General features: G+C 35.2%; 1 protein-coding gene across 24 annotated transcripts in view; it reads right to left on the minus strand.

The window, feature by feature from the left end:
• Positions 1-25,901, minus strand: part of PPFIA2 (PTPRF interacting protein alpha 2) — a 413,992-nt gene that overhangs the window by 9,646 nt on the left and 378,445 nt on the right. For 16 of the 24 annotated variants that reach the window (XM_045588288.1, XM_036456932.1, XM_036456935.2 and 13 more), the window contains 7 exons: positions 25,557-25,638; positions 21,420-21,620; positions 13,431-13,493; positions 12,047-12,076; positions 10,143-10,336; positions 5,883-5,980; positions 696-871 (listed from right to left, as the gene is read on the minus strand). In XM_045588288.1, coding sequence (XP_045444244.1) covers positions 696-871; positions 5,883-5,980; positions 10,143-10,336; positions 12,047-12,076; positions 13,431-13,493; positions 21,420-21,620; positions 25,557-25,638 — 844 coding nt within the window. The remainder of the gene's footprint in view (positions 1-695; positions 872-5,882; positions 5,981-10,142; positions 10,337-12,046; positions 12,077-13,430; positions 13,494-21,419; positions 21,621-25,556; positions 25,639-25,901) is intronic. The other 8 variants (XM_045588301.1, XM_045588292.1, XM_045588291.1 and 5 more) reach the window with 2 other exon arrangements.

Here is a 25,901-nt window from a genome sequence, read left to right on the forward strand (position 1 = left end):
TATAAATTTAACCTATAAATAAAAGGTAGGGCAACTTGCTTGCATCTATGAACAGTAGAGAAATAGCCTCACACAAATGTCCTCCCTTGGCTACTTTATTGAAACGGAAACTTTTCTATAGAATTTGAAAGACATAAAAACAAAATAAAAAGTGAAGTTAGTGTGCCAAATTTTGGACAAGTCCATGCAGGAAGTTCTCAAACCTGGTCAATGATTACCATTTGAGGAAACTTTAGGTAAGATTCTTGTGACTAATCTCTTTGATACCTGATTTATTAGGCCTGTAATATAGGCTATAGGATTTACTTTAAAATGTTAAGGAATTCCGGTGATTCAAACAATTATCCCGATTTGGGAATCCATGGCATCCCCAATGCTAAGTGCCTGTATAACCCAGATATGTAAATAGAAATGACTGCCTTGCAGGGAGGCAGAGACCCAGGCCATCTGTCAGGGACACTGTTTTGGGGAATCTGGCATTCAGAGGCCAGGTTGGACCACATAACCTCCAAATGCCTTCCAGCTTAATTGTATGATAATGTTTTGGATAGAAATTCAGTAAGTTGAAATGAAAGCCCCAGTGACATATTTCAAGGGTTGAGCTGTCTCCTTAGGAATCATTAAATCCTTCCCCTCCCTTAAGTTTTGCTTGCTGTGATGTAAATGAGGCACTGCCTGCAGCTCGGAGGGCTTGCCTGGGTGTTCTGTGTTGGAATCTGCAGTAACAAAGCCATGCTGCTGTAGTCAAAGTTCTCGTCCAGGGCGATCAGTGATCCATGCACGCCACTCTCAAGGATATTATTTGCATATTCTCGAAGGCCAATTGCTTGGATCCAGCGAATAACTCGGTCATTGCTCCATACCAACACATCTAGGAACAGAGGTGCATCATTTTAGGCTGCAATATTTTGCATAATAAACAAAATTACTGGCTGAAATGGGCCACCGGCATTCTGGCCAACTCAGCATTTATGCTGATTTCTCTGTCCACTCCCAACCTGACTGGACCCTTTAGGTTGCATGTATTTACTTTTCTAACAATGAAGCGTTTGCACGTTTAACCTATAAAAAATTGTCACTTTTAAGAGTTTATTGTCACTAATATGAGAGCCCTTCCATCACATGGAACACAAGGTCTGTGTGTCTTGTTTTCACTTAGAAGCTCCAGGGTCTGTCTGAAGTTCAGTATTTTTTCCACCAGATGGGGATATTTCTTGATACACAGCTTCAGTAAAGAGAGCAAACCGAGAACCTAGAAAGGGTCTTCATCAGAGTTTTTTAACCACTACGCAAACATTTCCTATAGACTAGAAGACACTTCTTTTTTCTCACCCGAAGTAATAAATCAGAGACCAGAACAGTAATATAAAACAAGAACTCACTAGTTTGATACTTCCCTGCTAATCTGGCAATTCATTATTTAAAATCACATACTAATGCAAAAATCAATCACTCAGTCAAATCACAAGTTGATTTTCCTATTAGCTTAAAAAGTTGTATTTTACTGAGGTATGAAACACAGTAAATTTTATTTTCTGAAACTAAAACCTTCAGGGAAAAATATCATAAATCCTTTTTTTAAGAGGAAAACATATAAAGGTGTATTTTTTTTCCATTTCTTTCCATTATGAGTTGACAAAATGCTATCAATGACCAAAATAGAAAGAATAGATTGTTCCATAGGAAAAAAATGTAAGGAACTTAAGAGGAAATTAGAAAAAGGAATGGAAACATTTTCCTAAATCCTATAGAAAGGCAAGTGAAATTCATAAATTATTATTACAGTAAAAGTACATTTTTCTGTTCATTTTTTTCTAAATGAAATGTACACCTTTTAGAAAAAGTTTATACTTTTTCTAAAAAGGTATTTTGAAAATTAGTTTTCAATGTATCCCATTTAAAAAAGCAAGGTAGTATTTTTTGAAGGGAAGGTGAGAAAGTGTATTTATATACAACATTTTTCAAAGGCATTACTAATTTGTCTTAATGTATTCATTTAACCAAGTGAGGTTTTCTTGTGTATAATATTAAAGCCATAAAATGATAGTGATGCCTTGGTTTCACAGAGGTTCTTTCATCTCAATTAGGTTCAAATTTTTTTGTTAATCCTCACCTGGAGATATTTTTCCCATTGATTTTTAGAAAGAATGGAAGGGAGAGGGAAAGACACACAGAGAGAAACATCAATGAGAGAAAGACACATCAATTGGTTGCCTCCCCCATATGCCCCAGTGGGGATGAAGCCTGCTACCTGGGACCCTTCAGTCCAAGGGCCGATGCTATAACCACTGTGTACTGGCTAGGGCTAGGTTCAAATTTTTAAAAATATATATATTTTATTGATTTTTTACAGAGAGGAAGGGAGAGGGATAGTCACAAACATTGATGAGAGAGAAACATCGATCAGCTGCCTCCTGCACACCCCCCACCGGGGATGTGCCAGCAACCAAGGTACATGCCCTTGACCTGAATTGAACCTGAGACCTTTCAGTTCGCAGGCCGACGCTCTATCCACTGAGCCAAACCGGTTTCGGCTAGGCTCAAATTTTTAAACATATTTTTCCAAATCTCCCATATCTTTAATAACAGATTTGATCAATTTCTCATATTTTTAGTCTCTCCCACTATGATTAGGAAAAGCACTGTTTAGAATTCTGTATCTAACAGATTGCTTGTCCCCATTTGTTTAATTCTTTTTCTACTTCTATGTTTAGATCTGTCTGATTTTGCTTTTCCTATTTTAAGTCTATTTATCACATGCATATAAACTTGCCACATCTTCCCTTTTATTATAAAATACCCATTTTATATTTAGTAATGCTTCCTGCCTTAAATTCTATCTTCTGATATTAGAAAAACCACAACAGTTTTCCTTAGTGCTTGCTTATCACCTTTCCTATGAAATTATATTTATGGTTGGAAAGAGCATATAATTGTTTTAATTTTTTCAATGGTTTCTTTAATCAAATTAGTTAATTCCCTTTCACTTGATATTATTGTTCAGATATTTGAGTTTAAGTATACTATATTTCAATTTGCCTTACCTGTCTTTTGTTCTTTTTCTCTCCTTCCTTGCCTTTTTACAAGCTAAGTCATTTAAAATTTATTTTATTCTACCACTTCATTAGCTTTTAAAGCCTGTAATATGCATCATTGATTTGTAATCTACTATAAATCAGTACTTTTATCACTCCTACATAATGAAAAGAACAATTTAGTTTAATTTATTCCCTTCTTGCCTTTTGCATTATAGTTGTTATAATATCTATTATTTCTATATGAAATTCAAATTCCATATACATTACTATTTATTGCTTTTATTATCATTATTAAAATTTCCCATTCATTGCTTCCTTATATTTCAAATTGTGAATTTGATTCTTGGCTTTATCTACTCTATTATTGATTCCTAATACATTATTTTTCATCTTAGCTAGCATATCCTTCATTTATGACTGGTCCTTTTTATGCTGTTGAGGTTCTTACTGTGTTCATTGAGCATCCTGAAAAGCACTGTTTTGAACTCTGCATCTAATAGATTGCTTGTCCCCAAGTTTTTAGTTCTTTTTCTATAGTTTTATTCTGTTCTTTCATTTGGGGTATGTTTCTTTGTCTCCTCATTTTCACAGTCTCCCTGTGTTTGCGTTTATGTATTAGGGAGAGCTTTACAGAGTGGCCTAAGGTAGTAGGTGTCCTGCACAGTCCAGTGGCACTACCTCCCAGATCACCCCAGCTGGGTACTCGAAGTGCATCCCCCATGAGGGCTGTGTTCACTGTCCTCTTGTAGTTAAGCCTTGATTGCTGTTGGCAAGTCAGTGGGAGGGATTTATTCCCAGGCCATTCATTTGCAAGGACTGGCTATGATCCCTGACCTCTGGCCAGCAAATAGGATGTAGGTTGGTTAGCGTTATACTTTGGTTATATTAATCTGCTACTGTTGATAGCAACTGATCAGTTCTAACGCTGAGTACAGTTGCACTTCAAAAAGTTGGGCAGATATGTACAGCTGACAGCAATGGTTATCTGGTTGTTTTCACTAAAAGCAACATTTTTAAAAACTCACAGGATAATAGTTTTCTCAAGAAAACAACAAAACTGTCCAGGTTTCTTTCTACTAAATGGATTGTAAATAGGAAGAGTTTGTTCTTTTTTAGAGCCGGGTTTATATTTTGATTGTCTAAGAAATATTAAACAGTCACCATTTTTTTAATCAAATATATTGAGATAGAGTATGTTGTGAAATGGCTGTAACCCATAAGGGCTGCCAAGATTATCTCAGAGATAGTAAGACCCCACCCCCAACAGATTTATGGTTTAGAACCAGCTCAATCCAAAACAAGTGACTAATTCCACCCTGTGGTAACCCTAGCCTCACTATTTGCTCATTGCAATACATTAACATACTAAAAGGCATACTATAGTGATAGGAAGCAGAAAGCCCATATAGGCACAGAATGGCCAACTGTGCTCTTCCAAAAAGTCTCCACCCTTTCCCAGAAATTTTCTGAATATTTCTCCCCCTTATTGAATGTCCTGCCTCTCGCTTAAATGAGCCTCAATGAATGAAGTAAATCTTACTGGGGGCAAGGGGAAATATGTTCCCTCTGTGAAGTAGCCTTCTGACTATCTCACTGCTTCACTAATAAGCTCTCTTCCCCTTTAAACTCCACACTGGCTAGCCTTTGAATTCTTTCCTGCGGGGAAACCAAGCACCCACACTGGGTGATGGACCTTTGGGTTCTGGGACCCCTGAACACCTGTGTCAATATGTCTAGTCAAAAATTCCATCTCCGCAACTGTAGTTAAGAGTCATCAAGTATATAAAATAAGCCACTTATTTATAGGTTGAAAACAAATAATTTAAACTCTTCTTCTTCAGAACAGCAATATATCTTTTTTTCCCCATTTTATAAATCAAATCCTTTTATATAAATCTGTTTCTAAGCAAAATTTATGTCCTGTCTTTAAATCTTTTTAGAGACCCTCCTGGACCTAAACAATAAATGGCCAGAGATCAGAGCTGACTGTTTCTTAGCAACAAATTAAATGTTAGTATTATACATTCTTGATATTCACGTGGTCTCTTCACTTTTGAAAGCTGTTTATTAAGGTCAAGGTTAATTAACACTTCAGATAATAACAGAGATCCCCTAGTCACAGTCAAGAGTTATTCTTGTAAATGTCATCAGATCAGTTACAGGAAATAGGGGCTATTTATAATCTCACTCACAGCTACTTATCATAGGAAGTTGAATGTGTTTAATCTTAATGAATTATGGAAGTTTATTTTCCTCAGAGCTACACTCTAAACAGCAACTGTCAAATACTAATACAATATTTGATGTAGTGCCAAATGGGTAATTCTTCTTCTTTATGTCTATCTATATATGAATATTCCATGTGGTGGGACCAAGCATAAATAAAATTTACTAGGAAAATATACTTCAGAAAGAAAACTAGAAAGTGGTATCCCTTAAATTCAAATGATAGAAACCAAAGATGAATTACAAAAAATAAATTATATACAATATTTCTCTGAATCATAATGAGAATGTTCTATTAAAAGTTTAACAAAAATATATGGAGGCACCTTTAGAAAAAACCCCAGAATGTATAATTAATAAGTTCAGAGGAATAAATTTCAATTTAAAAGATCATTTGAGATATTTACCAAATGAGATATTTACCTTGCAAAGATATGATATTCTTTTCTGTATTTTAATCAGAAAACTAATGAAAAAGAAATAATGATGACACAATTCTAGCCAAACACTTAGGTTACTTAATGATCATTGTAAAACACACAGCATTTTAGGTTTATAAAAGTGAAAGCTAACCACCTTCTCCCAAAAAGGCATCTGAGATGAAAGAAAGTATATTACCTTTTATTTCATGTTGGCTTGCTTCTCGTCTTCTTTCCAGTTCTTTTCTGTCATAATTCAACCTTTTCAAGCACATAATCCCATACTGTAAACTTGTTCTGTTATTTTTTAAAGTAAAAACATGTTAAATATCTCAGCAGATGAAGAATGTTCCTTGATTAAGCAGAGTCAACAGTGTGCACTACTTTTAGGACAACTGGTTAATACACTACATCTGTAATTAAATTATTTAGTATTGCGGGAAAATAAAATTATAGTTATCTAACTAAGCACACAGTGTTTTTAAAGAGAAAAAATACTTGCAAAATGAGAACAGTACAGTCATGAAAATAATTATGGATTATGTCATTTATTCATATGCTTTTGTCTTCCATTAGGCTATATTGACAAGTGAACATGTCACTCTTTTGAAAATAATTTGAAGAGTCACTATTATGGAGTCAGAAAAGAATATATATGAAATTTATATTCTCTTTTAAAGTTAATGAGGACAGAATTATAAAAATATCAATAAGTGAAGTGATGAGATAACCAAATACTAAGATGAACAGCCACCAACTCTAAGTGATACAGAAAGTATGTGAAAGGAACAAATCGGCAGATATTCGAACTCTGGAATAAAGAGCAGAAGCTTAACTGATCCTTAAAGAATCAGGTGCAAAAAAAGAGTTATTAAAGAAAATGGAGCATCATGATCATGGGGCTGCAGATGAAAGTTTAAATGCCTGGTGATACTCAGGTACACTATCTGGGGTTAAAATCCACGGTAGGAAGCCAAGAGAAATAATATTATATAGAGAGAGTGGAGTTCTATTAAGGAAAGCTTTGCATGTAGTGTAAGTGTGGAATACACCCAGATGCTACAGATTTTATTAGGAGGAAAAAATTTTCTGGTTTAAGAAAGAATAATCTGGTAGCAAAATAGAAGATGAGAAAAAGAAATAAACCTAGGAGACAAGGAACTCAATTAAGGTGCCAGTGATGCCAAAATAATGGTCATAGTAATACAGTTGCCACGGGCATGAAAAGTAAGCCCAGAAACCAGAAATGTCTAGAGAGAAGAAAGGAAGAGATCCGGAAATAGCAGATATAAAGGATGTGGAGGACTGTACTAAATAGGAATCTTCAAGTTTCAAGAGGAAAGAACATTGATCATTAGTGATCTCTTAGGTGTTTGGAAATACACACAAATTTTATACCTACACATTGGCCAGGTTACCTAAATGTAATGGTCATAATTAGGATGCAATCCTAAGCTCTGCACTTTAATAAAGACAATGTGGAGCTCAAAATATTTCACAATTAGAAAATGAAATCTGTACTGGGTACCATAGGCTGAATTATGTTCCCCCAAATTTATATGTAAGTCCTAATACCCAGTAGTACTTCAGAATGTGGCTGTATTTGGAGATAGAGTCTTAAACGAGGCAATTAAGTTAAAACACAGCCTTTAGAGTAAGCCTCATTCCAGTCTGACTAATGATGTCTTCACAGGAAGAGGGAATTTGGGCAGACAGACAGGAATGATGCAGGTGCACATGCAGAGCAGAGACAATGCGAGGACACAGGAGAAGGCGGCCATCTGTGATGTAAGGGGAAACCAATCCTGCTGGCACCTTGATCCCAGATCTTATGATTCCAGAATTGTGAGAAAATAAAGGTCTGCTGTTGAAGCCACCCAGTCTGTAGGATTTTATTATGGCAGCCCTAGCAAATTAACTCAGTGGGCTACTATAAAATGTCAATATAATAAACATCATAGACATCAGGCTGCTTGAAGTTAAATCAATGGCTCTTGGCAAGTTTCTGGCAACATTTTATATGTAATATAAGGTTGTGCTATAAAAAGGATATATCTTATTAAAACAGTGTCTGACAGACTGTCATCCATGGGCTAAGATCATGAGATGCAATATGCAGTTAGGTATTACCTGCTATACATCAGACCTAAGCACAGAATGAAGATGAAGCTTGTGTATTTACTGTCTGGAACAAACCAGAACCCTGCCATTTGAGTAACTTTTAATTTTTAAAAAAAGAAAACTTGATTATTATAATAATTATTTCTACCATAATAATAAAGTGATTAAAAGTCCATCTAAAAAAAAGTAGATCTAGTAAAGAATTGGAAGAAATACAAGTGTGTCATCAAATATTCTAGTATGCAAGGATCTAATGCAACTAGGCAACATGTGAGGGCCTAACTGCTCAGTGACAGGGAACTCATTATCTCACAATGTGTATGCTGCAGGGCAACTGAGAGTGATCCAAAGTTTCTATTGCACACAAATCACTCAGCTTAGTACCTACACCTACATGTTCAACAGAACAAATATGATTCTACTATCACATATTCAAGCATAGAGAACTTATCTGAAGTCTTGCCATATCCAAGTTAAATGTCTTAAATTTCTTCAACCTTTCCACCAGACTTTTATCACTTTATCAAGAATAATTTAATTGTAAATTATATTTAATTTGTAAATTAATACAATTTGTCATTGTCATCTCACCATATGGTAGGACTACTCTTATGCCTGCCAATAAACACAATCTGAATACGCCCTGGCGAGTCATTAACCCAAACTGAGGTATTTGTGTCAACTACAAGTCACATATCTTTCTCACTTGAACTGTTTTTAAATCATGGATTTCCTATCCAATATTTTAATGATTTTAAAAAACTATGTTATGTCCCTTGAAGGTAGCTCAGTTAGTTAAAGCTTTATCCCATATGCCAAGACTGCAGGATTGATCCCTGGTGTGGGCACATACAATATTCAATCAATGAATACATAAATAAGTGGAGCAACAATATCTTTTTTTAAAATATATTTTTTATTGATTTTTTACAGAGAGGAAGGGAGAGAGAGAGAGAGCTAGAAACATCGATGAGAGAGAAACACCAACCAGCTGCCTCTTGCACACCCCCCACCGGGGATGTGCTCACAACCAAGGTACATGCCCCTGACCGGAGTCGAACCTGGGACCTTTCAGTCTGCAGACCAATACTCTACCACTGAGCCAAACTGGTTTCAGCAGCAACAAGATCTTTATCTCTCTCTCTCTCTCTCTCTCTCTCTCTCTCTCTCTCTCTCTCTCTCTCTCTCTTTCATCAATAAATACAAAAGTGTTATATTTATCTGTACCTCATTTAATCCATCAGTGTTAATAACTCTATTAATATTCAAAGTATTTGCATACCTTTGATTAAAGAGTCCCAATTATTATCTTTTTATACTAACTAGATGTCATCATATATGATTTTGAAATTTTTTTAAAGAGAGAAAGGAAAATGAGAAACACTCATGTGGGATAGAAGCATTGATCAGCTACACCCTGCCTGGGATTGAACCCCCAGCCTAGCTTTGTTTCTTGACCAGGAATCAAACCTGAAACCTTTGTGGGGTATGGGATTATACTCCAGCCAACTGAGCCACCTGGGCAGGGCTGTGTATCTGATTTTTATATCATTTTCCTTTTAGTCCCTAGTTTACTGTTGGACAGGATGTGACCAAATACTTTCCAAAGCTAAATTCATCTATATTTATGTTTATTAATTTACCATTTTAATCAACCACACATAAGACACATAATCCAACTGACATTTTTCACATAACCCTTAAATGTAAAATGTTTATGACATGCTATTATAGCAAGCCTGTTTTTACTGCCTCGATGGCAAACAACTTGAAAAAGAAATGTATTTTATTCATCTGTGTCCTCACAGCTGTCTCATAATCCATTCAGGATTTTTCCCCCTGAAAATTAATGTACAAATGAGTAAAAGCACTAAAAGATTTATACAAAAGCAAAAACACTAAGTGTTTTTTACAGAATCAATTTTTTTTCTAGTATATCCCTAAGTTATGTAATTTGTAACCACATATATTTATAGTTAAAACTAAATTAATTTTATTCTTTGTAAATAATTTTATAATATAAAAACATACATAGGCAAAATCACAAACATGAGGTTTCCAAAGATAACTAAAAATTATGCTGTATAATTTTATAACATATAGTTTGATAAGCTTTGGGCACATAATATGCACCCAGTGGTACATTAGATAGGCCCTGTAATTTTGCTGCATGAAAATATTTTGTCAACTAGATGTTCACAGAATAACAAATATCTTTATTTCCTAAATATTTCTTTTTGACTTAGTTACATCTCTTTTTGATTTAAGCAGTCATGCACTGCTTCAATATGTACATTATTTATTGTTTTACTTTAATGACTCTTTGGAAGAAACCTACCGATGGAAACTATCCACCATTTTTAAATGGACACGGAGATCCTTTTTTGTTAGATGATCTAACATTCTTGCATCTACCAAGCACTCCATAAAGTAACTTCTGTACTGAGGTAACCCCAGGCTGGGAAGCCATTCATTTCCAATCCACTCGTGGTTCATATCTCCATATGCCAGGGTCTGTAGGAAAACCGGACACTAGAATTGTTTTATAGCAGTCAAGTTTCTTAGCCAATAAAATGAGATGGTAATTGGGGGGTACTATCTACTATTATTGCTGATATTTAATTACTCTGATATATGGAAACAAGGCTGAAATAATATTTAACCTCTAAGATGCGATTTACTTTGATACAAAGTGGAACTCCGTGTACATGTAACAAGGCACTTGTCTATAGAAAATGATGTTTTTCATTTTGTATTCTCAAAAGGAATTACATTTTATACAAATGTGCATTTTTAAATGAAAATTAGAATTAATGATAGAATACAAATGCTGAGCTTAAGGGCTCTTTATATACATAGGTTTAGTTAATTTATTTTATTTGACAAATTAGCTAATACTCCACCATTTGCTTCTCTTTGATGATGTGACATTGCTATGGTATAATGGCAAATCATTTTGATGTGAAAGAGAAAACAGTACATGAATAAGAAAGGAGCAACAAGGCTAGAGAGACAGAATGCTGAAGTTTTAGGTGGACAATTGTCATTACCTAGTGAAGCATGAGCCGTATTTCATAAATATGATTGGAAAGAACCAGTCTTTTTTTTTTTTTTTTTTAAGAAATCAATCTATATAGACTCTTTCTTAAAGAAGTAGGGCATTTTCAAAAACTAAAAATGGTAATCCAATTCTTAAATATAATAAGATGAACTGATCTTATCAAATGGTGTTTGTAAGAGCCAAAATGAAAAGTAGAAGCAAACATCACCTCTAAACCAATTTTTAGTAAAGATTATTAATCTCTTAATTTTATAGTGTTTGTCCTTATCACATGACAACTGGAATTGTATATTTCTAACAAAAATCTAGGTGCTTCTTTTTTTTAGTGTATTCTTAAAAATGATTACATTCTTATCAAATCAAAACCTAATGCAGTGCTAATTTACTGAATGTTTAAATGTAGTTCTTAATAATAACTACTGAAGTTTTCCTTATAGTTAAGGTTTGAATCTCATTAAATAAAACACACATTATACAGCTTGATAGTGAGGATAGGTTCTGTGAAGTATGACCTTGGGTGATTTCATCATTTTGGGAACATCCCAGTGCGTACTTACACAAACCTGGAGGGTACAGTCTACCGCACACCTAGGCCATGCTGTAAAAGCAGCCGTTCACTGACCAAAATGTTGGTACATGACTGAAATTCTTTCAGCTATACAGCATGTGGAATGCTAGGAAATGCACAAATTCCTTGTGAACATGCTTGCTCAAAGTGAATATGTGTGTCTTCTATTGCCATCCTAATAAATGGGAAAAGCTTTTGACTTGCAATTGCAATGCTGACAGAATCCCCACCACCACCCCAATCTTCCCACACTTCCCACTATTCTTGAAAGTAAATCACATCTAATATCCCCCACCCTTATATCCAACTTGAATGATCCCTGATTAAATATATTCACAGGTAATTTCAGAGAAATTTAAGTTACAGTTGAATCTTTTGAAGAATAAATGAGAGTTCCCTTTAAAAAGAGGCCAGGTGTAAAATGATAATCATCCTCTTTGCAAAATATGGTGATCTAAAAGGATATATATAATTAAGCATAATAAGTATAAATGCACGTTAGCCTAATTTTAGGCGAAGGGAAGATTTAGAATATTGTGTTATAAAACAGTTTCTTACTTTATATCCTCACAGGGAACTAGTGATACTGTTTTAAAGCATTTGAGTTTCCTACCTGGGCCCAGCTTCCTTCCTCAGATTCTTTCTGTGTTAGCAGCAGAGAGTGATTAATAAAGCAGATAAGTGTAAATTAATTTCAAATTATTATAGTGAAATTTCTAAAAAGCAAAACTGTTATTGAAAGTGCTAATTATGACAGAGGAAGCTAAAGACAGATTCTTATCCAGATCACAGCAATCAATTTGGCAGTTCAAAAGCAACTACTAATTATTAGTTTCTAATTAATTCTAATTAAATATATATGACACATGGAATTTTCATGATACATTTGATCTGGTAATTCTAAACGCTTTTTAATTTTTAAAAGTGTGTACTTTCACAAATGTAATGAATTAGAATAAAAAATTCTGATTATATACATAGAAACATAATACACAAATGTGGACATATACACATATATTATAAAATATACGTTATAAATGTATAGCCTGCTATACTTCTTTGCAGTCCATTGTTTTAGACACACACACACACACACACACACACACACACACTTATACAAGCATACACTCACATATATGATGGATAAATCTTATATGAAGTAAATTAATGAAGTGGAAAAATAACTGCATCCCTCTAAGGAATTTTTGTGATAATCAAATAGATTTTTGCAACAGCTAAAACAAGAAAAATTAAAAAAAGACAAAACTAACACAACAAACTAATCCAAAAATAGAATTAGTATTGAGCACTGGCATTTTTATCCACCATAAATAGGATAATACATTTTTAAAATAGGGATAAAACTGAAAGAAGATTCAAATTGTTAAAAAGTTGGTAAGAATAAAATGCATGCTGTGTTCAACTTTAAGTTTTAAAAATAACCATATGTAATATATTTTTAAAAGTAGACAATCACAATCAGTGTCACCAAGAATTTTTTAAGCCTGTTTTTTGAATACTAAATAACAGAACATTTTTTTTTTTTTGGAGGGGGGAAGGAGGATAGGGTAAAGTGCTCTCTTTGAAATGCTAAAATACAAGAAATAAAATGATTGCATTAAAAATTAGTATTCAATCTAAATTTTTCTATTACAAGTTTTATTGGGTTTGGTGATATGTATTAAATGTGAATGTGCCCAATACTAAGTGATATTTGTTACCAATGTTGCAAAATGGATACATAAGTTGGTACTGAGTGGTGTTTGCATATTACAGATGCTTATGACATTAACCACATCATCACAGTCTAGCACTGCTTCACTGAAAAATGTCAAAGTGCAGAAAAACTAAACCCATAACAAAAATGCTGGTTATTATTACATTACACCGCAGAACCATACCCCATTATGTCAAGCCTTCGTGAACAAAACAGTTTTATCATCCCAATAGCTGCAAAGTAACTTGTCTTCATGTTCAACAGAGCCATATGGACTAACCGTTTTCGCTGGAGCTGCAAGAGTTTCCATTTCTTCATGGGTCACCCAAACGTTGCCTGAAGGCTGCAGTGAGGCCCCGAGGGAAGCAGTGGAACCAGGGAGCGAAGCATGCAAAGAAGAAAGGCAGAGCCACAGTAAGTCAACACCACAGCAGGCCTAGCGCTCCTGCCGCTATGCACGAGAGCATCGCTGGTTTGCTCGTGGCTCCCCTTTTCTTCTGCTTAAAGGGATTAAAAGAGGTTTCTGTGAAGCTCCTGCAAGACAGATTTAAAATAATACTTTTGTGTTTATTAATTTGGAAAATGGCTTAATCAAAACTTCCCTTTCAAAGATATGTGGCTATTGTAGCCACAGAGAATGGAATGAATTTGAACTGTAGAAGAGTGTATTTTTTTTCTTCTTCAGAAAACAAAGGCATATACGTTTTGATTCCATTCACAGAGTTTTGATTCTTCAATGTCCTTGGAAAGAGAAAATTGGTTGTCAATGAAAAGCTAAAAGCACTCTTATAACCTGTCTGAAAACCAAAGTCAACTTTTTCCAAATGTATTCTTCCTTTTACAATTCAGTAAATGTGTTGTTTCCCTCTATTCTTATAGAAGAAAAGGAAGTGGAATGCTATTTTTATTTAATAGAAGGTATTTTCCAGCTTTACTATATACTGTTAGAAATTACAAAATCTATTTCCTAATTTTTCATCAGTGTCCTCTATCATTATAGAGAACATGATGTAAAAGAAAATCTTCTGTCCAGCAGGCACTATTCTACTATAACACATAATTTACTTTCCAAATAAAACAACCCATGATGTTTGTTCTATACACTGAATAATGTACAATTTCTAAACCAAAGTCCACTTAGTAACACAAAGGACCGGGCATATCGCTGATGGTAACGGCCACTGGGAACCACTTTTCATGAAATTCCACCCGTTTCACCGGGAAACATCTCCAAACATTGCAAGGTCATCCAAGTTACAATGGAATTTATATTTTACCCATTGCTTGTTACTTGCATAGAATGGGTTTAGTTTTAAAGAATTGGAAATAGAAAAGTTGATATCCCGACATGTCACCCACATAATTCTCTCTAGTCTAGCCTTTGCAAGCATTCGCATAAGTACCATGTTTGAATTTCCTTCTACTATAAATAATACAATTTAAAATAATTTTAAAAATAACTACATATAAACTAAAATGATGTATATAATTCAATATGAGAAATTTCACATATAAAAATTACACATAATTGAGTAACAAAGGAGAGTTGAGTAGTAAATACTCATAATTACAAGTAAATCATATGGGCATAAAAACAACCCTGAACAGTCATCATATATATGTTCAGAATTCTCATTTCTCTATCATTTGGAAATTGGAGTATATCTGATTATTTCTATGGGATGCAACTGTACACACCTGTAAAGTATACTTAGAATACAAGAGCCATCCCTGTCATTAAAACCCTCTCTCCTTTACCCCTCAATTTCTGGGAATGATCTTAATTTAAACATTATGGACCTCATGATGAGTATTATGCTAAAAAGAACTTCCCACTCATCTGTCACATGCCCTTTGTACCCAGTGGTCACAGAGCTCTGCCCAAGTGCCTGTGCTGTCTTCAAACTGAGCTTCAGTGATCACCTGATGGGAAACTCATTTAAGCCCATCTGTATTTACCATGATTTCTGCAGCCTCCACCTTGACTGTGAATTCAAATAATGATCTCCCTCCCCATCTAAGGAACCTAAAATGCATACATGTATAATCTAGCAGGCTATCTTAAAGTTTATATTTGCCAATCTGTTACCAAGTTCTTGGATGGGCCAAGTGCTGTAAGCCATGGTTTGAATCTGTACCTCTATATGCAACATGAGAATATGTCTAGAGCAATTTTCTACGTATGGTTGGCAAACCTTCTGAAATTATATGTTACTCATTCATCTTTGATCTTTAGTTCTACTAGTGAGGAACACTGCCTGCTCTAGAATCTTATAAAGTTACTCACACAATAGCCTCTATACAGCTCAATCAATTATCCATTAGTCGGGGTTTTAACAAGTTTATTTTATAAGGAAGTCCAGATGTAGCAAGATGTTCAGACTTCTTTCTTTTGCTACCAACTTAAGGGATGGAATTTACATGTAGGTAATTAATAAAGGGTTGAAGCAGAGCATGAGAGTTTCAGCAGAGAGCTTATCTTAGTGAACAGCTAGAGTAAGAGGCTTTGAGCAACCCTAGATAATGTGGACACTGGTGCCTTGGTCCAAGGACAGAGTACAAAAATGAGGCTGGAAAGGCATAAAGGAGAAGCATCCCATCGTTGGTTGTGGTTCTTTGAGCGTCACTGAAGATCATCCACTCCCTGCCCTTGGAGCTGGAGAATGCAAACCAGTAGTCATTTATTTTTCTGTGATGTTAATACCATCTGAGTCTAACAAGTGATTGATTTGATTTCAATTACAATTTGTGAAATTATCTGGTAATTTAACAAATTATAATCAGGAAGCTTGCATTCTACAAATTCCACTTCTCAAGTAACTACCATAGGACATTTCCTAAACCTCTCTAAATTTTAGACTCTACTTCTGTTAAGTGGCTAAAACCACATGCTTCATACTAGAAAAACACTGAAAAGTTTACATTATAATGTAATATATTCTGATACATGCTGGGACTATGATGATGCAGGTGAGATGCTGAATGAACTTAATTTAAGGAAGTCTCACTTTCAGGGGTTTGCAAGTGCAGGGTCAGCAGCTGATAGTGAGTGCCTCCTTAAATTTTGTGTTTGAGATGACCCCTGACTCAATTAGGTCCAGATGGATTGAATATTTCGACAGTATTATCAAATAAAAACTAAGAGAAAAATTCCTAAAATATGTTCAGGATTAAAGGACTTGTCAAATAAAATCATTCAGAAGGAAATTATGACATAAAAATAAATGTCAAAGTGAGCTTAAGAAATAAATCATAAACATTAATTAGGGTTAAGTAATGTATTCTCTTGATGTCAGAAGAATAACATTAGTAAAGCAGCCAGAACCTCAGAATAAACCGTAACCTGACCTAGTTGGAAGTAACTTCTGTTACTATTTATGTCATTCGAAGTATTTTTTAGTTTTTGATTGTACTAGAGTTTTGTTGCATGAAATCGGTGCACTGGCAGGGTCCCTAGGCCTGGCCAGTGATTAGGGTCAATCTGTGTGGTGACCTGGGACCTGCACTCACACCCATCTTGGCCTGGAACCACCCACTCACCTGCTTCACCGTCCTGCCATGGTCCCATTCTTGTTGGGACCCATTGGGGCAGGCAGTGCCTTCACTGCCACCCACTGCCAGCACCTAGTTGCTGACACCTGCCTTGTTCAGCATTGCCCCTGGTGGACAGCGCACATCTAACTCCCCTCGAACTCCCACCCTTGGGGACAATTTGAACATTAACCTTTTATTATATAGGATTCCAAAGTACATTGACTTGAAATTTACTTTCACATTCAAAATGGCCTAGATCCACATTTTTCTTATTTCTGAATTTATGTTTTTCATAAGAAAAAAACATATTTTCCATTATAATCAGTATACCTCATCTTATTCACATTAAAGATTGAGTTTTATGAGGTTAATAGTAATGAAAGGGGGAACTGAAGCAGATTGGATGGATGCTATAAAAGAGAAGAAAAACTGGTGGAGTACAGGAAGCAGGAGATGCACTTGTTAGGATCATAGATTCTGGGGGAAAACCACATAGGAGTGTGCCCTTGGAAAGTCACTTAACTCTCGATACATCAGTTTTCCCATCTGAAAAACAGATGCAACAAAAGGACCTACCTTCCCAGTGTTGTCGTGTGGTATTATTACATTTAAAACACTTAGAATAGGGGCTGACACTTAATGTCAGATATTAGTACAATATCATTAGAAATCTTGTTAAGCAATCTGTGCCCAGACACATGTTTAGTTTAATAAATGATCTGTCTTCCCCCTGTACTTTGTGCTGATTGATGCCTATCTTATGCCTTACATATCTGATCAAACTTGATGAATTATATTTTTACCAAAGATCATTTGTATTTGCTCACAATCCTATTTATTTCCATTGCACTTTTTAAAAATTAGGTGACTTAAATATAACATAAAGTAAAAAATAAAGAAATTTGGCCTATGTATAAGTTGAATTATTTGAAAAGCCTAGATAAAGGCAAATCTTAAAACACATTATCAATGAGATACAACTTGGTCAAAGTTGGGGAAGAAATTGTAAATATCTAGGAGGATTTTGCACTCAAATAGCGTTTTGAGTATAATAAAGTTATCACTTTAAAAAGAAACTCAAACTTGTGAAATTGATGATGCTTTATGGATGAGGTTATGAAAGAGGGATAATGTGGAATTCCAGGCAATGGAATCATACATACTCAAAGAAAGTATCAGGTGTTTCATCTCAATTTGAGAGTTGTGAACATTTACATATTTTTACTTAAGAAAAAATATTTAAAGATTGTAACTTATTCTTTATGACATACTTTAAAATAAAATATTCATTGAAATTAATGATGGTGATGTCAATTAACTGACATCTGCATGCCTATTCTATTAGGTAAAAGGCCTTCTACAGTAATACCAGGTTAGAAAGAAAGAGAACTGGAAGATTAGGACTGGAGAAAGGAAATAATCAACGTAAACTTTAGATTTTCCTTTTGATGGTTTAGTCCATTTTATCTGTACAAAAAGGAGGTAGAATCAGGCAGGAAGTTCTATTCAGCTGGAAAAGAGTTCCTTGTCATTTCCTCCTGAGCATTTGAGTGAACAAACAAGATACACCTGGCTGAGGAATCCAAACTCAAACCTAAACCTACAGAACTTGAATGATCTGGAATACTGGATTAATTGTAGTTTTCTGAACGACATTAAAATATTTATTAAAAAACAACAACACTGTTTTCATGTTTACTTGATGCAGCGAATTCATTACTAGAAGTTTAGAAGTTTAGTTTTAGTTTTTTTTCTTCTTGAAAAGCAAATCATATTTGATATATATTAGAAATGAGTAACTACCTCCATGTAGATGAAATAGAAGAAAAAAGAGCACTCAGTAGATCATTTTAAAAACAAATAGAAATTAACTTTATCTCATGTAACTTGAGCTAATATTTGGCAAAGGGCATATATCTCCTGTGAATAAAGAACTTTTAGACATTAGTAAAAAGATGAAAATTTCTACAATCCTACAGAAAAATGGAAAATATTATAAATAGGAAATTCATTAAATACTAAATCAATAAGCATATAAAATTTTTTACTTCACTAATAATTTAAAAAATATAAATTTAAGTAATGTTAATAAAAGGGAATGTTAACAAAAGGGAAATGAAAGGCCTATACAATACAATTTGGCAACTAAGGGCTAAAAATAATAAGAATATAAATGCTCTATACTCAAATATTGCTTTGTCAATAACCACAGCTTATGCACCAACATAACTATATATATATATATCCACTATGGTATTGTAAACACAATGAAATTTTTAAATAAGCAGAACATCCACTATTAGGGATTTGGTTAAATAAGTTATGGTATTTCCATGAAGGAGATGTATAGCAATTAAAATTTATATCAGAATTGCATATTTATTAAATTGAGGAAAATGTTTATGCTATATTAATAAGTTTTAAACAAAAATAAAAATAATTCATTTTTATCAAAATGTAAAGAAAACAGACTGAAAAGTTCTTTGTCCAAAGTTAAGAGTGACAAAAATGTTTAAGATTAATTAACAAACCTGGTAGAGGGGAGCTATGGAGGAAAAAAAAGAGGAACAATGGTAATAATCTGAACAATAAAGATTTATTAAATTTTTAAAAATTAATTAACAATATATGACTAGTCTTTCAAGTGCTGATTCCTCTTCGAAGCTTATTCAAGCAGACGTGCTTTCTCCTTCCATGGAATCCCATAGCATTTTGCTTCTATCTCACTTTTAGAAATTAAAATATTTCATCTCCTGCTATAACCTACTCGTAAGCATGTCTTACTTTCCTCGCCATAGCTGCCCTCTGTGAAGTCAGGGCCATACACATTTCAGTCCCTCTGTAATGGTGGGTAGGGTGACTTGTGAAGCATCATTTTTAAGAAGGATACTTACTGATTCTCCACAATTTGCCAGGCACTGAGTTAAGGCTTGGGGGCTATGGGTAATCTGATAATATTTTTGCTTGGCTTAGTGTAGGATGAATCAAGGAGAGAAAATGATAAAATGGTTTTTCTAAATACCCAGATGGAAACTCAGGAAGAAAACCAGAGCCGGGTGTGGAAGCTAGCGGGAGCTTTGTATAATAGAAACGGGACATCCAGGAATCACTAGATAAAGGTGAGCTGGAGAAGGATGGTAATCCTGGATGGGAAGATGAAAGACCAATTACAAACACCATTAATCAACCAAGAGCACAAAAGCTTAGGAAACTGACAGAAGTTCTGTGTTGTTGGGACCTGATCTAAGGAAATAAAGTTTTTGGGTGAACTGAGGCTAGAGTATGAAGTCTCATACGCTCTTTTCACACTTGATTGTTGGTTGAACAACCTAGCATCCACTCACCTTTAATAGTTTTTACATTCCTTTAGTTTGCTTAGGTCTTTTTAGAGAAATAGTGCTTAATTATTCTATTTTCCACTAAGAATTAAACAGGATGCTAAACAGAAAGGATAAAGTATATTCTATTTTCTGTCTTGAAGCTGGAACTGCAAATGCTCTTCATTTTGCAAGGCTAGAAATTTTTAGTAATTTGGTATGCAGTTGCTCTTGGGAGGAGAGTGTTGATATAAACCAGCTGTGATGCTTCTTTCTCAGTTAGAAATTGTTGAGGAAACCCTTAGATTTGTTTATTATTTGGTTTATAATAACTTTACTTTAATGGCCTGCTCAGTTTTTGTTTTGGATTATTTTGTAACTGGAGTAGCACTTCAGCTATAGTATACAGCATTTATATATAGTTGAAAATATGTTATGTATAAGTTTTTAAAATTATATATTTTCCACAGGTAATTTAAGAGGAAGTTAAAATGGAATTATGAAAGAAAGACAGAAAGGTTTTTAAATTTTAGGTATTTCTGGCACTAGAATCTAGTACACTGGGAAAGAATATAAAGGTAGATACAGTAAAAATGAAGCAAATTCTCTAAAACCACTTAAGACCACATATAAAAACTGCATCAACATAATATCCCTTTACTATCTTTTATCCACCACTGAAATTTACTTTCTTCTTTCATAAAATATTATTCTGTATAAGAAATGGGGCCAGAGAAGTCCAGTTAACATTAGAAACCACATCCTTTATTAACAAAATATATAATTCAGGACTAGACAAAGGAAGAATATCATTGAGAGTTTGTCTAAGTATTTAAATTCATCAGCTTGTGTGCATATTTTTAGACATTTTTTTATTTCCTAACTTTAGGATATGGTAAAATTGTGAGAAGAACAGGGATTTATAAATGAGAAGCTAATAGAGTTTGAAGGGAAGTATCCCACTTGGTATTTATAAAACATCAAATAGTTTTGTACTTTCATAAATATGAAAATTGCATCAGAAGCTGAGCATTAAATATTGTATCTTCAGAAAACACTAATGCCAACAGCTAGTCACCCGAGGTGTTGAATTACATTAAAAAAGGGGACATCCTGAAAATGAGTTTGCTTTGGGTCTAGTTACATAGGAGGAAAAAGGAAAAACAAACAAACATGTTAGTCTAGAGACCAGTTCAAAAGTCTATCTCGGTTGCAGCCTTCAAATCTGATAGCAATCACAGCTCCGCAGTTGAAAACCTATTGAAAGGAGCAGCAAGGTTAATGAAGAGCAAGCTGAATCTCTCCAGAATAATTTAGACTGACGTGGAAATGTGTGCTGCCCCCATTCTGCTCTGGGGACTCAGAGATGCTGTTATTCACCCAGCCCTCTGAGGGGGAAGGAGCACAAACTGACTCACAGTTCGGGATGTTGGAGGAGCGGAAGGACTTGTTAGGGAAACCATCTCCTGGATTGCTAGTCGGAGCTTTAAGCGATGCAGGGGATTGCTGATTCCAATTTCCCTCTGGATCTCAGTGTCTGACAAAGCAGACATGATGGCACCGCTCTTCACATTGGCTCGGCAGGCTGCCACGTACCAGGCAGGCATTCCCAACCAGAGCTGTTGGATAGAACAAAATACATACCAGATTACAATAATAATTAAAATGTTAGTGTCTCTTATGTGCCAGGCACTGTTCTAAGTACTTTCCATGCACAAACTCTCTTGTTTCTACCATCCCGTGAGATAGATGCTATTATTTTCCCCAGAAGAGACAGATGAACAAAGACATTAAGTAACTTATTTTAAAACTTCAGGTACACAGTGATGGAGATGAAGATTTGAAATTGAGTTTCTGGAGTCTGCAATGTAACAACTAAGTTTTATTATTTGGGATAAAATTAATAGTTGTGCAACACAAAATCCTCCCTTGGAGTTAGAACAAGAACAGCTACAAGCTGCATTTGGTAAAGGCTCAATCAGTGTTTGTTGAATGACTGACTTCAATTTATATTTCTCCTTTGGAATTTTGAGTGTGAGAAATTCTGTCACAGAAAGAGCCAGCTACCAGCTCCAGGCCCATAATTTTGATCAAAACCTGTCATGTAGCTAAGCTACATTTATCACGCATCAACCTACACGATGTAATGCTTGTGTGAAATCAATTAGATGTTCTATATGAACAAACTCATGGAGAATGAAATGTGCTAATAAAAGACACTAAATTTATAAATATCTGGAAACCTTTAACAAAAGAGAGTAACAACATGAATAATGAATTAGAAATTAGGGATTTCAATTTTTCAAGTTTGCTATAATGTTCTTCAGAGATTTGGAGATTTGAATCAGTAGTGCAATGAGCATAGCACAGTGATTGACATGCCTGAGAATTGGTGTCCATGCCTGAGAATTGGTGTCCATCCAGTAAGCCCTGGATGGACACCAATTCTCAGGCATGTTATTGCATCTGAATTACATATACTTAGAAAATGAATGTTCCCTACACTTTCCCTCATCTTGAGTTATGGGTAAAAAGCCATGCTTTTACTTAACTCTGAGGAAGAAGCAAAGCACATGCAAATGAACAGTTTAAACCTTGCTTTTTTCAATAGCCAAAATACTAAGTTTAGAGGGCTGTTTATTTGTTGATAGGAACAAATAGAGCAAAAGGAGAGAATGAGAGTGAGAAAAGTAAGAGGAAGACAGAAAACAATAAATCAGCAAAATGCAATGCCAAGAATCAGAAAGCCTGGGCTCTATCTAATTCTGTCCCTGTTATCAGTGAGTCATGTGACCCTCTAAACCTCAGCCTTATTTTTCTCATTTGTAAAGTGAAGGAATTCAGCCTCATTACTCTAAGGCAGTGTTTCCCAAACTTCTCTCATGATGAGAATCACCTGGTGGAGTTGTTAAAATACAGATTCCTGAATCCCAACTAAGAAGTGCTAAACTAGAATTTTTGGGAACATTTGTTCCCAAATGGCTAGCAAGATACTGCATTGGGATTCAGGGATCTGTATTTTAACAACTCCACCAGGTGATTCTCATTATGAGAGAAGATTGGGAAACACTGCTCTAAGGCATTGTGTTGGGCAGCTTCTAAGATGAATCCCATTGTTAGCTCCTCTTTCTAACATTCCTGCCCTTGTATAATCTTGTTCCTTTGTGTTTTTAAGAAACAGACAATGATAAAAGTGAAGAGATGGTGCTCTCCAGATTAGGTTATAAAAAGATCAAGGTTCCATTCTCCACCTCTTTCCTCTCAGAGCTCTTGTTCTGCAGGAAGCCAGCTTCCATGTTGTGAGAAGCCCCATGAAGATGCCCACATGGCAAAGAACAGATGTTTCTGGACAATGGCTAGCAAGATACTGCATCATGACGGTGAAAACCCGAGTCAGCTTGAAAGTGTATTCTCCCCAATCCAGCCTTGAGAACTCTGCTGCACTGGTGGTGAGAGACTGAAGAGAGGTCATAGCTAAGCCATGTCCAGATTCCTGACCCACAGAAGTCATGAGGAAAAATAAATGCTCAGTCAGGAGGTAAGTTGTTACATGGTAATAGGTAACTAATACAGATATCATTTATTTAAAAAAAAGTTTGCCACATTGAAAGGCTTTTTTCTATAAGGGAAACAAAAAGCCCAAGTCTTTGAGTCAATGTGGGTTAGGCTGTGATTGAAATAAAGAGAAAGGAGAGAGGGGATCTAGTATAGTGCTTAACTGAATCTTTTATATACTCTTCCAGCAGGTTAGGCCAATGAATTGACCTCACCTAGACAGATATGATTAGATATGACCGAAGTTGGTACTTGACCTCTTAGTTTATAAACACAGGTTGTTCAAGATAACTAAACATCTCCATATACCTTCGCTGGACCCTAGTTATTTTCCACTTCCTCTCTTTTAAGTAAGATATTTGGATTTCAAAACTTCGCCAAAACAAAACAAAAACAAACAAAACAAAAAACAGAACAACTTGTGGAAATGTTTGGATTTATCCAAAGGCTTGCCAATACACTGTTATCAATGTAATCCATGATTACACTTTTAAAAGTTTTGGTGTGGATAAATGGTGTATGAAGCCTCAGGCTTACTTCTCCGCATCATTCTTAGCTGGCTGTATGCACAGGAGGAGCTAATGGAGGTGAGAGTTGGGAGCTCTCATTCAGTGGATCACCCTGCTCATTTATCTTACTTATTCCATTTTATAACCCAAGTCACTTTAAGAAGCACATTATGGGCAATTTCAGTATGCTCAGATATGTTTAATTAGCACAAACTTTACTGCCTGTCCTTTCCTAGCCCTTTAGAGTCAGTAAATCTGTTTATTTTATTTTATTAAAAGGATTGCTTTCTTCACTTGCCAAAATAGCAGCTAACTCTATGTCAAAGCATAGCTCATTTTATTGGAATGAAGCTGATCAAAGAAAGGCTATAAAATTTGAGGGGTGCTTCCTTAAGCATTTTGTTGTATAAATTATTTCTAAAATATAAAAACTTTAAAGACATGTTTCGAAGAAACAGCTCGATTACTGACATGCTGAAAATCCCCTGGTAGGAGAGAGTAAAATAAAACAAGACAGAACTTCTTTCTTCCGGGCCAAAAAAAAAGTTTTCATTTTTTAAAACTCATAGGGGTTTTCATTTTTTCTCATTGATCAACTCTTCTGCTCTGTGTATGATATGCTAATGAGTGTGGGTAACTTTATAATCCCAAACCACTGGAAACAATGAGCTCTAATCGCCTCCGGCAGGCAGGAAAAGCCTGTGTTCCTCTTTGCCCTGATGCTGGCCTATCCCAGAAGCCCACTCTACTGAGCTAAATAGAAGGGGCAGCGAACACTCCAGATAAGTAGCACGAGGGACCCCTTGTGGTCAAATATGTATTTCCGGAATTGTCCTACTTGGCTCCTGATGCCCTTCACCCTGCTCAGGTTTTACTGAATTTTCCCAGGCCCCTGTGTTGTGCAGGGAATGCTGACTGTAGTGCTTGTTTCATCATGACATTCAGTTTAGACACAGAGAAAAAAGGAGGGGAGGGGGACATCTTCTGTTTCATTCCAAGTTGTTAAATCTAGCTGGTCCCTAGGCGTTAGAGAATTGGGCTCAGGAATTATACTATTAGCAAAGGAACAGTTCTCTGCAGTTAGGTGGCCACGGTATCTCTAGGGAGAATGTCAAAAATGGCTCTTCTTTGTAAACTGCTGATGAGAAAGGACCCTGGACTGATGGGGTGGGACCGATGTTTTCTTGCAACAACAAAAGTGTGGCTCAAAAGCTGATTATTCCCTTACTCTAGACATTAAGAGGGTGGAATTTAGAGAAATTCCCTTTTATCCACTGGGTATATCCTTCTGCCTCAAGCACAAGAAAGCAATACAGTTAAATTGCAATGTTCACAAGTCCCTAGAAAAAGCAAATATTTCTTTTCTGAGATGTTACAGCCTATTGAAAAGCTACTTCAAAACCTGCCTTAACCTCTCTCTCTAAAAAAAACAATAAAAACAACTACCACATGAGTGATTGAATCAAGAGCCCTCTGGTTTAATCCTCTTACCTCTAGCCATGCAACCACTGTGGGCCCATCCCACTGGGCGAAAGGCAAGCCCTTCCTTCGAGCTTCCTCTAGAAGTTCATGCCTGAAGTGTATGACAGATATTAGTCAGATAACATGGCAAAAGGTGGCTGTGGTTATTTTAAATTACATTATTTTTAAGTAAATTAAATAATCCTTTATAAGTTTTTTTTATGAGATAATATAGAATAACAGAATTCCTCAGAGTAATCCATGCAAACCACTCTTTGATTTTATTGGAAATTAAACAGTGACATCTAAAAATAATTTTCCTAATATTTAGTCACTAAAATTCAACCATTAAATGTTAATGCACTAAGAAGCTGA

This window comes from Pipistrellus kuhlii, unplaced genomic scaffold (genome assembly GCF_014108245.1).
Source record: "Pipistrellus kuhlii isolate mPipKuh1 unplaced genomic scaffold, mPipKuh1.p scaffold_m20_p_3, whole genome shotgun sequence".
In the NCBI taxonomy this organism is placed as follows: Eukaryota; Metazoa; Chordata; class Mammalia; order Chiroptera; family Vespertilionidae; genus Pipistrellus; species Pipistrellus kuhlii.